Source organism: Dendrobates tinctorius, unplaced genomic scaffold (assembly GCF_039654945.1).
Source record: "Dendrobates tinctorius isolate UK_male_01 unplaced genomic scaffold, ASM3965494v1 ptg000011l, whole genome shotgun sequence".
NCBI lineage: Eukaryota > Metazoa > Chordata > Amphibia > Anura > Dendrobatidae > Dendrobates > Dendrobates tinctorius.
The window spans coordinates 81,765,330-81,778,682 of record NW_027361679.1 but is presented as its reverse complement, the minus strand read 5'-3'; the positions used below and the strand labels follow the sequence as shown (position 1 = coordinate 81,778,682).

Genomic DNA, 13,353 nt, shown 5'->3' with positions numbered 1-13,353 from the left:
AGTTGGGGAAAATAAGTAATGTGTTCTGCAAGCAGAGCTCTAGGTAACTGTGTTATTTACTGCAGAGACGAGCCCTGGCTGGAAGACGTGATGGCGATATGTGCTGGATGAAAGATGAAAAACAAAGATGAAGGACTTTACCTAGAGACGTCACTGGTGAGTTAGTGTGTTACCTATACACCGACACTATACACTGTATAGAGGCCCTGTGTATAATGTCATTGATCACTGTATTACCTGTACACAGACACTGCATACCAAGTACAGATCTCCTGTGTATAATGGCACTTATGGTGATAGTATCGTGTTTTTTTCTTTTATTACTGATCAGTATTGTAGTATTCAGTCACTGTGGTAGTAATATGTGGTTTGGTCATGGTCTGGCGGTATTTGTTCCTTGTGTGTGGTATTATAGGTCACTATGTGGTCTGGACATGGTGCGGTGGTATTTTTCCCTTGTATGTGATATTATTGGTCATTTTAAAAATTGAAAAAGAAAAAAAAACCTAAATTGCATCACATATTTTAACAAATATTTAATAGGTTACAGTAGATTATGGCATGGACAAAAGAGTCTACCGTGTTATGTATGGTGGTGGCTTAAAAAATCTTTTGGCCAAAACAAAAGCTGCCGGCTATATGTGTGATCTGGTGATGGGAACTGTTAGGCCTCATACTCACACTGGCGATAAAATCGGACGATTGCAATCCGATTTTTAATCGGATTGCACTCTGACCCATGTTAGTGAATGGGTGACATCTCACTTGCAATTTTTTTCTCAGCCAAAATCGGTCTGAGAAAAAAATCGCAGCATGCTGCGATTTGCAGCGATTTTGGCCAATAGAAGTCAAAGGGTGCGATTAAAAAAAAACCAGACCAAAAACGGACCATCCGTTTTTAACGGATACATCATCATTCTGTGGTATAGAACACTGTAAATGGTCCTGTAAATGACTGTAGAAAAAGAGTTACTGGGAAAAAAAACGGATGGAAAAATAAAAAAAATCGCATAGAAATCGCATGACACTGGCATAACACTCCACCCTTTTTTCCAGTCCAGAAATCGGACCATTTTTTTAATCGCCAGTGAGTATGAGGCCTTAATGTGTGATTGGTGACAAGTGTTTTTCCAAGAGAGGGCGGTGGGACTTTGGACAGTTCGAGGGGTGGAAAATTCTACCAGTATGGGGCACCAAAATTCCTAGTGGCAGCCCTGGGTGAAAGATGAGCCAAAATTCCCTGGTTTACCAATTTCCTCTTTTCAGCTGCAAAGGCAAAAACCCAGTGATCGTTGAGCTCGCGGAGACTCTTCACTTATCCCAGAAGGCACTTGGAATATGCAAATGATCTCCTCAGGACTCTTCCGCTGGAATCAACTCATCAACTTTCCTCCATCGTGCAACATCACACTTTCCTCTGTGTCAGATGTTTGCTGCCTCGGTGTAACTCTTGACTCTCTCCTGTCCTACAAACGACACACCCAAGCCCTTACCACCTCATGCCACCTCCAATATTTCCATAATTCATACTTTCCTCAATCCTGAATTAACTAGAATGCTAGTACATGCCCTCATTATCTCCTGTCTAGATTATTGAAATATGCTCCTCTGTGTCCTCCCAACTAGCACTCTGACAACTATCTAGTCCGTCCTTAAAGGGAATCTGCCACCAGTTTTGGTCGATACGAGTTACGGCCACCGCCTTTCAGGGCTGATATACAGTATTCTAGAATGCTGTAGATAAGCCCCCGATCCGCCATGCAAGAGAAGAAAAAGAACTTTTATTATACTGAGGGCAGAGCAAAGTACTGCAGTGAACAGGCATCGGGAAATGTCAGAGAGGCCCAGTGCCTGCGCACTGCAGGAATTTGCTCTGCCCTCAACAGATAAGTACGCTTGCACAGGAGCGCGATGCCATGGAGCCATGAAGAAAGCAGGAGGGCTGCATCGCAAGTAGATGGGAAGCACCAGACCAGGACCAGCGACACCCATCAGACCGGTTTGCCCCACAGGGGAGTATAATAAAAGTTATTTTTCTTCTCTTGCAGGTCGGATCAGGGGCTTATCTACAGCATTATAGAATGCTGCATATCAGCCCTGAAAGGCAGTGGCCGTAACTCGTATCAGCCAAACCTAGTGACAGGTTCACTTTAACTTCCATGGCCTTTTCCACTTCTCCTTCTTTACGTGTTCGATACTTTTCCCTTTTTTTTTTGTCATTTCTCACTATTACACGCAATTTAAAGGGAATCTGTCGCCAGGTTTGGCCAATATGAGATAAGGTCACCACCTTTCAGGCCTGATATACAGCATTCTATAATGTTGTATATAAGCCCACAACCCAACCTGTAACAGAAGAAAAATAACTCCCATGTGGGACGGTCCAGTTCAAGGGGTGTTGAAGTTTTTAGTCTGGAACCTTCTAATTAATTACGATCGACGTCCTCCTTCTTGCTTTGTGTGGATGACACGTCCCTACATCATCCACACAGGGTCCCTGGCATCGCTCTCCTCCTGCAAGCGTACTTCTTTGCCCTGTTGAGGGCAGAGTAAAGTACTGCAATGTGCATGCGCCAGGACTGTTTGATCTTCCCCGGTGCCTGCACACTGCAGTACTTTGCTCTGTGCTCAACAGGGCAAATTAGTACGCCTGCGCAGGAGCTTGATGCCAGGGAGACTGTGTAGATGACGCAGGGACGCGTCATCCACACACAGCAAGAAGAAGGACGGGGATCGTAAGAAGATGGAGGCACCAGACCAAAAACAGACACTCCTTGGACCGGACCGCCCTGCAAGTGAGTATAATAAAAGCTATTTTTCTTCTCTTACAGGTCGGGTTAGCGGCAGATATACAGCATTATAGAATGCTGTATATCAACCCTGAAATGTGGTTATACCGCATGGGAGAAATAATTTTATGTTTTGAAAGACCAAACTTTTACAGAAGTGGTGATACCAAATATCATTTTGTTTTTCATTTCTCTATTTTTAAAGGACATAAATGAGGAAAATTCAAATTTGTATACGTTCCTTTTGGAGTCTTGAACCGTGATCGCTCATACTATATAATTCAGTACTACATTATTGCAGTATGCATTTAAAATGTCATGGTCTCATTGGCACAGTCTTCACAGATGTATCAATATGGCAACCAAGGGGGCCTTTAGCTTTGCCCCTGGCCGCCACGTGCAGCCATGAAAATAAGTAACTTTGTAATATATTATCAGAGAAATTTTCAGTGAAGACAGATTGTTACATTACTGAGATAAAATCTCATCAGTAGCAGCTGCCATCTCCTATGTAGAGTGGAGAGTAGAAGAGGGAAGAGCTAGAGGCATAGTTCTTTCCTTCTCCCATCTACATAGAATCTTATCAGTAGCAGCCATCTGCCATTTCCTATCTCAGTAATGTATAAAAAAAAAAGTCTGTCTTCACCGATTACAGATGTTACCTGTAAATTGACAATTCTGAAAATAAAGCCACTGTCTTGTCATATTGCAAAGCAGAAGCCAATGTGAGCACAGAACACTGCAAAATTGACTGCAAAACAAAAAACACACTGGAAGCATTCTAATTATGGATGGGTGAATATCTTTGGATAACTCCTTATCCGAATAGCTATAGTGCTTACCGAATAGCTGCATCGGGAGTCGGATATCTGGAGCGCTCCTGATTATCAGCTGTTACGCAGCTGCAGTGCCGTGTCGCGGCTGTGTGACATTCATAACACATGCATGGAGAGCCTGTGTTGTGACTGTCACACAGCCACAACACACGCAGCTGCGGCGCCCAACAGCTGATCATTGGGAGAACTTGAGGTATCGGGTTACCGATGCAGCTATTCAGTAAGCACTATAGCTATTCGGATAAGGAGTTATCCAAAGCTATGCGCTCATTCATAATTCTAATACATTCATCTGTTCAAATTATCTATGCTATTTAGAAACCCACCTTGATTTCCTTGCGAAGCATTACACAAAAAAATCCTAAGTGGTTGCGGGAGATATAAAGCCGTCCTTGGTACAACACCTCTCTTTGGAGGGCACAAGTAAAACCTGAGGAGAATGCACAGTAAGGAACTTATATTACTGAAACTTAAAGGGCAAAGTCAAAGTAACTGATTGAAGTCTGTCTTCAAGTGCCAATGATTTCGCCTATCAAAGGGCTTTAAAGGGAACCTGTCAGCTTGTTTTTCAGCTATAATAAGCTGCGGCCATTGCCTTTTGGGATTATCTACAGCATTCTGTAATGCTGTAGCTAAGCTCCCAATCTAACCTGAAATTGAAGAAAAACAAGTTTTATTATACTCACCCGGGGGCGGTCCGGTCCAATGGGCATCGCAGGCCTCCTCCTTGCTTCGTGTCACGGCTCCTGCGCAGGCGTACTGATCTGCCCTGTTGAGGGCAGAGCAAAGTACTGCAGTGTGCAGGCGCTGGACCTCTCTGACAACACGAAGCGAGGAGGACGTCATCGCTAGAAGATGGGAGGCGCTGGACCCGGACCTGCGACACCCATCGGACCGGACCGCCCCCGGGTGTAGATAAACCCCAAAAGGCAGTGGCCGCAGCTTATTGTGGAAAAATGAGCTGACAGGTTCACTTTAAATGGAACCAGTCATGTTAAAAATGATATATGCTCTGCAAGCAGGATGTTTTAGAGCTAGGGGATCAGACTGATGCACATTTTTGTTGGAAAAGTTTCAGTAGAACTTTTACTTTATTCCGTGAAATCCCAAGTGACAGTCTTTCCTGTAGGATGTAATGCAAAGATAACTGTCAATCACTGAGTTGGACTGGACTCAAGTGTATACAACCCGCTGGACTCAAGGATTTCAGTGAATAAAATGCAAGTTATACTGAATTTTTTCGAACAAACCTATCATTCTGCTCAGCTTCTCCTTCTCCATACCATGCTATCTACAGATCAAACAGCATGTAGAATGTGACAGATCACCTTTAAATTTGGCTAGATGCCTTTCTGCCAGACCTTCATGGGAATGCACTGTTAAAGGGAATCTGTCACCAGTTTATTGAAATATAGTTTGAGAGCAGCATAATGTAGGTGCAGAGACCTTGATTCCAGCTGAATCACTTACTGGTCTACTTGGTGCAGTTTCACAAAATCACTGTTTTCTCTGCTGCAGATCTATCAGATCTCTGAAGGCTGAACCCTGTATAACCACAACCCTATACCACTGATTGGCAGCTTTCTGCCTATGCAGTGCATAGGCAGAAATCTGTTAATGAGTGGTGGGGGTGGGGCTACACAGAGCAGGATGACTACATGGTACAAGGCAACTAGTCCTCTAGTGATAATCTCCTGCTGATAAACATTGATTTTATTGAAACTAGGACAAGCAGACCAGTAAGTGATACATCGCTGAAGTCAGGGTTTCTGCCCCTACATCCTGCTCTCAGATTACATAGCCAAAATCGGCTGGCTTCAAACCCCTTTTCACAGCACAGATTTTTCTTATTAAAATACAGCACAGCAATTGAATATGCTATGCACACTGCCAGTATAACGGCAGTCAGTTTAGAACACGGTGTCAGAACTTCAGTCATAAAATGACATTTGAGCAGATAGTTAAAGAGGATTTCTCCTGAATAAAGTTAATTTTAATAAATAGATCTTGTAATAATAATTTCCACAATTAGATGTGTTTAAATAAAATGTTCCTGTGCCGAGATAATCTTATAAATGTGTCCCTTGATATGTCCTTGTAATGGCCGTGTCTGACCGTACAGGGACATGATCGAATATACCACAACTCCTTGGCTGTAGAGGAAGCAAAAGAGTATGCAGACAGTGGGAAAACTCATTTAACCCCTTTACTACCAAGGGTGGTTTGCACGTTAACTCCCGGGCCAATTTTTACAATTCTGACCACTGTCCCTTTATGAGGTCATAACTCTGGAACGCTTCAACAAATCTAGGCGATTCTGACGTTGTTTTCTCATGACATATTGTACTTCACTTTAGTGATAAAATTTCTTCGCTATAACTTGCGTTTATTTATGAAAAAAATGGAAATATGGCGAAAATTTAGAAAATTTTGCGATTTTCAAACTTTGAATTTTTATGCCCTTAAACCAGAGAGTTACGTGACACAAAATAGTTAATAAATAACATTTCCCACATGTCTACTTTACATCAGCACAATTTTGGAAACAAATTTTTTTTTGTTAGGAAGTTATAAGGGTTAAAAGTTGACCAGTGATTTCTCATTTTTACAACAAAATTTACAAAACCATTTTTTTTAGGGACCACATCATATTTGAAGTCACTTTGAGGGGTCTATATGGCAGAAAATACCCAAAAGTGACACCATTCTAAAAACTGCACCCCTCAAGCTACTCAAAACTACATTCAAGAAGATTATTAACCTTTCAGGTGCCTCACAGGAGCAGAAGCAACATGGAAGGAAAAAATTAACATTTAACTTTTTAGTCACAAAAATGATCTGTTAGCAACGATTTTTTAATTTTCCCAAGGGTAACAGGAGATATTGGACCACAAAAGTTGCGCAGCTGATCGCATTAGACGTACTATTCCGTCCTTGGGACTTAGGTCCCAGGTCACATGGATGGAATATTACGTCCATTGTAGGAAAGGGGTTAAAAACTCTTAATTTTGGAAGTCAGTGATCGTAAACAATTAAGGATATTCCCATACCTATAACCAATTAAAACATCTTTCAACTACATCCACAAGGTAAAGAAGCAAGTATTGAGAAAAAAGGTATGTAAAACTTACTGTCTATTAACTCTTCATCTTCATGAACTTCCCGAAATATCTTGTGGAATGAGAGATTATGCTTTGGTAGCTGTAATTTTCAAAGTAAATATAATGAAAAAGTTAAAAAGGTGAAAGTGTAAAAACAGAAAACAAATTGAATATTTTTAAGAGTGAAAAATATAGAATTGTGTTTTAAAATTTTCCCATTTATAGCCTTACATTGGATGTGATAGAACGGCGCCTGTCTGATGAAGGATCATTCTCTATTATCCTCAGGGATGAAGGATGGTCGTACGTTTTTGACCTACAAAGAAAAGTAATACCATTGCATACAATGTGAAATATCGGTAGTGGAGACAGAGATCACTGAAGGAAAGTGCAGTGAGGGATAAATGCATAAATAATATCTGTCATTTCTGTTTCTTTTGTCCAAATCAGATTACAAATATCAGGGACTCTGAGATCTCGTGCAAATGCCTGTATATGGATTATCCCTACATCCTCTGACCTGAAAGCAGCCCTCTGGTTTTTAGCACTAAGTTCTGCTTCTTGGTGTGCTATTTTTCATTAGCGGTGACAATAAATCAAGTGAATCAGAGCTTGTTTAAGGGCACTTTAGACAGACGGATATAAACAATATGAGGCCAAATGATTGGCAATGTGATATTTGGTCCCTATGCACGTCGTATATTGTAAGCAGTACATCACCCCTTTACAGGAGAACATATTCTGCTGACAACGATGATTTGTAGATCCGCTTATAAATCCAATCAGCCAACAGTTGCAATACTCATTTGTCTGCTGATCGCTGCCAAAGGTAAATAATCAGGAATAAACATTAAGACTTTATAATGTTACTTAGTTGTAAGCAGAGAAATATGTGCACCAACAATTGTACCTATTGATTGGCAGATTATTGTTGTTATATGTAAAGCTGTCCATACACATGAGCTAGCTGTCATCAGCAGCCATCTGAGCGGCCTTTCCAATACACACAAGCGCTAGATGGGTTGAGTGTCTTCTAGCAGAAAACCATTGTCAGAGAAGTCTAGTGACAGCTTATCTCCATGAGAAAAAAAGTTATCAGCAGTCCAAAGCGCCCGATGATCAGTTGTCCGGAACTACCATACACATTAGACTGAACCCACTGATATCGCTGACATTAGTCTAATGTGTATGAGGGCCTTAAGGCCCTTTTACATTTAGCGATGCACCAGCGATCCGACCAGCGATCCAACCCGGTCAGGATCGCTGGTGCATCACTAAATGATCGCTAGTGAGCTTTCATACAGAAAGATCTCACAGCGATGCAGCAGCGACGCAGCGCACGATACTCACCTTTCACACACAGCGATCCTGCGTTCTCCCGCCCGCATCCACGCGTCGCTCGTCGTCACAGCAGGAAGCCCCAGCAGGAAGCTGACGACAAGAAATGGAGCCGGACATTCTCGCGCGATCAGCGATGGACAGCGGGGGAGCCGGTCGTTGGTAAGTATCACACATAGCGATATCACTAGCAATATCGCTATAACGTCACAAAACCAGTGACGTTTTAGCGATATTGCTAGTGATATCGCTTAGTGTAAAACCCCCTTTACTCCCTTCACGAACTTGGGATTTTCCGTTTTTCGCTCCCCTTCTTTCCAGAGCTATAACTTTTTTTATTTTTCAGTCAATATGGCCATGTGAGGGCTCCTTTTTGTGGGACAAGTTGTACTTTTGAACGACACCATTGGTTTTTCCATACAATGTACTGGAAAAAAAGAAAAAAAAATTAAATTGTGGAGAAATTACAAAAAAGTGCAATCCTACAAGAATTTTTTTTATGTTTTTTTTTATACCATGTTCACTAAATGCTGAAACTGACCTGCCATTATAATTCTCCAGGTAATTACGAGTTCGCAGATATCAAACGTGTAGGTTCTTTTTTATTTAGGTGGTAAAAAAAAAAATCCAACATTTATAAAAAAAAACCAAAAAAAAAACACCATGAAAATGGCTCCATTCATATAGCGTCTCCATTTTTTGGCTATCTGGGGCTGGGTGAGGGCTCATTGTTTCGCACATCAAGCTGACGCTTTTCTTGGCACCATTTTGGAGTAGATACAATGTTTTGTTCGCCGTTATTGCATTTCATTGCAATGCTGCAGCGACCAAAAAAAACGTAATTCTGGCGGTTTGATTTTCTCATTACTCCACTTAGCAATTGGATTCTTTTTATATTGATTGGGCGATTCCGAACAAAGCGATACCAAATATGTGTATTTTTTTTATTTTCAATGGGGCGAAGGGGGGTGAATAAAACTTCCATATTTTTTAAAACTTTTTTTTTTTTTTTTTTTTTTACATGCTCCAATAGTCTCCTTACGAGACTTCGGGCTGCGATCTACTGGTATGAATGCCGGCCATGGGGCAGCACTTATAGCAGATCGGCATGACAACTAGAGGGGTCTCCTGCAGACCCCGGGTTGTCGTGAAAATTCATCGACACCCAATGATCTTGTGACAAGGGCAGAGATTGATAACAGCATTTAACTAGTTAAAAGCAGCAGGTGGCTCACAATTCCACCCGTGGCTAATAGAGGCACATGACAGCTGATTTGATCAGCTGTCATGTGCCAGTTAAGATGCGGGATCCTCACTGAAGCCCACATTAAGGGGGAATACATAAACTAGGACATACATATACATCATTGGTTGTGAAGGAGTTAAAGCATAACCGTCGTTTTCATTTTCTTTTCATAAAACAATAAGTGCACATGGAAAGAATACATTTTGTAATAAATTTTTATGAGAGAAATCTGCTTTTTTTTTTTCTCCGTGAGGACTGGTCATTTATTCTCAAAATTCTCAATGCTCAGGTAAAATTGGTATTCAATGAAGAAATACAGTATTTTCCCATTACTGAGATAGCAGATGACGGTTGGTACTGATAAGATTCTTTGGCCCAGCTCCTCCCTCCTCCTCCCGTCAACACAGAATCATATCAGCAGCTGCTGCCACCTCTTATCTCAGTAATCGGAAAGTCTGTCTTCACTGAATACAGATTTTACCTGTAAATTGAGAATTTTGAGAATGAATGCTCACTCCAGGAGGAGAAGAAAGCGGATTTTTCTGATAACATATTTTGCCAAGTTGCTTATTTTCATTTGTACTGTTAACTTATGAAATAAAGAGTAACCGTTGTTTTAATTTTTAAGTGACTGTATCTTTTAAAAACTTGTTTTATTGGCCATAAAAGAAAGAAAGCTTGCAAATGTTTCTTGTACCTTCCACAATGCTCTGCTTTTTATCAGCCATTGTACAGGTGGAAAAGGTCCACAACAAAACCAACCTTACTGTTTGTGTTTGCCCTACAGAGCCAAGAATTTGCATCGCTAAATACTGTAACTAAGGTGACATTGGGATAAATTCTGTGCTGAATGGCAAATTGAATACAGAGCCAGACCATGTGTCTTTCTGCAAACAACAATTTCCATTGGGATAGCTATAGGTACCACCCAGGGCTGGGACTGGCCATCTGGCAATTCTGGCAAGTGCCAGAAGGGCCTGTCTGGTAGTGGGCCACCTTGTCTGCTACTTTGTTTACAGAATCGGAGTTCTCAAGACACCCATACTGTTAAGAGTTGAGATGGAGGTATCATTATATTATACACAACGCCATTTTTCAACAAAAATTTAGAGGAGTTTTTTCAAGTGCCTTCTGAGTGCTATTTAGCCATTTTTTGGCACAAACCCCCCAAAAAAGGAATTGGAGTTAGTGAAATAACTGCAACAGGAATATATTTAGCAACACTTCCACAAGGTGTGCTGCCATTCACTTTTGACTCCAGGCTTCTGAATGGCCACATACTGGTGAACATAAATGTCAGGCAATTCAGTAGCATGGGTGATATCATATATTTTACTTGATCAGTTGGAAAAAAATCCTATTATTTGTAAATGCTCACACCTGGTCAAGCCTCCAACTCTCTCCGCTTTCTCACCAACATCCCCTAGGAGAGGTTCTTCAAGACTGAAGGACTTAATGTCTGCAAGTCGTTTTTTGCTCTTCTTCACTTTCACTGTGCCCAATGAAGAATCTGGAGAAATACTAAACAGAATACGAAGAAATTAAAGCAAAAACATAGTAAGAAGGATTTCAAATATACTTGAGTGTCTCAACATTGAAATTTCAACACCAAACAGGAAAAGTTGTGGAATTATGGATATCACACAATGGATAGACATGTTAATGATATGTATCTGCACTACTGGTTCCATGACCTCATTGATAAAATGCCAAGGCGTGTAAGGGCATGTATTTCTACACGTGGCACTCATACTTGATACTGAATACATCAAGATGCTTTCAAGAATTCCAGTTTTCAGAATTTGCATGTCAACAACATAGCTATCCATCCTGCAATTTCTATAATTCCACAACTTTTCCCTCTTGCTGCAGTAATTTCAAAAGGTGAAGAAAAATGTGTGTGGCTATTAATAATAATTAATTTTTAATTCTATAGTGTCAACATATTTCGCAGCACTTACACGTTAGATGAGACTTCTACAAACAACAAAAACATAACAATTCAGATACTGCTCGCTGCTTACAATCTACAAGGAAATGGTAAAAAGTGCTAGTATTGTACGGTCCAGCCTTTCAATATACTAAGGTATTCACATAACGCTTCATGAACCAGTCATTAGCCAGTACGTATACAGTACAGATACAGAAGTGTATGGTTGGCATGTGAACAGATGCTGTGAGGGTCATGATTTTGAATGGGCAAAACAGAAATAGTTACATAAGTGAGGAGAGTTGATAGGCCAGTGTAAAGAAGTGCATTTTTAGGCCACACTTAAAATTGTGAGTATTGAGAATTAATCACATTGTCCTGGGTAGTGCATTCCAAAGAATTAATGCAGCACACAAAACATCCTGGAGATGATAATGGGAGGTTCAGATTATTGAGGATGTTAGTTTTTGTCCATTAGCAGAATAGAGGGCACAGGTACGGTGGTAGACTGAGACGAGAGAGGAGATGTAGGGGTGTGCTGAACCGTGGAGAGATTTGAAAGCGAGAGTGGCAAGTTTATACTGAATTCTGTAATGGATGGGCAACCAGTGCAACGACTGGCACAGGGCAGAGGCATCGGTGTAACAGTTGGCAAGGAATATGATCCTGACTGCTGCATTCAGGACGGATTGGAGAGAGGAGAGTTTAGCAAGAGGGACACTGATTAGTAGAGTTGCAATAATCCAGATGAGAATGAATAAGAGCTGCATTGAGAGTTTTTGCCGAATCAAAAGGTAAGAAAAGGTCGATTTCTAGAGATGTTTTTGAGGTGTAGATGACATGAGTGGGCGAGTGATCGATATGGGGAGTAAAGGAAAGCTCTGAATGGAATATGACCCCAAGAAAGCGGGCATGTTGCTGGGGAGTAATAGGGTCATTCCATGGTAACTTACGTTACATTCACAAGCCAAAAACTGAGCTAATAATGGCTACAGACTGTTCTTTGAAGGCAGCACAAAAATCAGTGAATGTATATTGTACATTAAACTATTCTCCATAGATTTCAACACAGTTTTATTTTTCAAGAAAACAAATTAAATACAAAATACAGTGTTATTACTTGGTAACTTACGTTACAACACAATGTAGTAACTTGCGTTACAAAGCTGATGGTAACTTATGTTACAATACCATTACTTCATATGAGAGGTAAACTTATTGTAACCTAAGTTACTAACTGTGTTGCAACGTAAGTTACCATGGAATGACCCAATAGTGGAACCACACACGGAAATAGCATTACTGGGTAAAGGTAGGTTAGTGGAAGGAGGATACACAAGGAGTTCAGTTTTTGCCAGATTCAGTTTTAGATAGAGGGAAGAAATGATATAAGAGACAGCGTAAAGACAATCATTGGAATTTTGTAGTAATGCAGCGGTGATATCAGGAGATAATGTGTATAACCGGTTGTCATCAGCATAGAGATTGTACTGAAATCTGAATCTACTGATCGTTTGTCCAATACGTGCAGTGTATAAGGACAAGAGGAGGGGGCTTAGGACTGAGCCCTGAGGAACCCTGAAAGTAAGGAGAAGGGGAGAGGAAGAGGAACCAGCAAAAGATACAATGAAGGAGCACTCCGAGAAGTAGGAGGAGAACCATGAGAGAGCGGTATCTTTGAGGCTGATAGAACTGAGCATAGTGAGGAGGAGCTGATGATTGACAGAGTTGAATGCTGCAGAGAGATCCCGGAGAATCAACATGGAGTAGTGGCCATTAGATTTAACTATTAGCTGATGCATTTTCAGTAGAGTGTAATTAGTGGAAAACAAATTGTAAAGTGTCAAGAAGAGAGTGATCTGAGAGATCAGACAGGAGTGGAGTAAGCATTCCAGGAGTTTTCAAGGGAAGGGAAGATTAGAGACGGGTCTATAGTTCTGGTGGTGGGATTTTTTTTTTTTTTTTTTTAAATAATGGGTGTATGCTGGTGTGTTTAAATGATTAGGGAAAGATAACAGATGATAAAGAGATTAAATATAATAGATGAGTGATGACAGCTGGGGAAAGGGACTGGAGAAGATGTGAGGGAATAAGGGAATAGGGTCACTGGTGC

General features: G+C 40.9%; 1 protein-coding gene across 4 annotated transcripts in view; it reads right to left on the bottom strand.

Moving 5' to 3' along the window:
• Positions 1–13,353, bottom strand: part of LOC141048307 (GRAM domain-containing protein 2B-like) — a 106,330-nt gene that overhangs the window by 37,579 nt on the left and 55,398 nt on the right. For all 4 annotated transcript variants that reach the window (XM_073543799.1, XM_073543774.1, XM_073543789.1 and 1 more), the window contains 4 exons: positions 10,691–10,831; positions 6,958–7,042; positions 6,757–6,826; positions 3,952–4,055 (listed from right to left, as the gene is read on the bottom strand). In XM_073543799.1, coding sequence (XP_073399900.1) covers positions 3,952–4,055; positions 6,757–6,826; positions 6,958–7,042; positions 10,691–10,831 — 400 coding nt within the window. The remainder of the gene's footprint in view (positions 1–3,951; positions 4,056–6,756; positions 6,827–6,957; positions 7,043–10,690; positions 10,832–13,353) is intronic.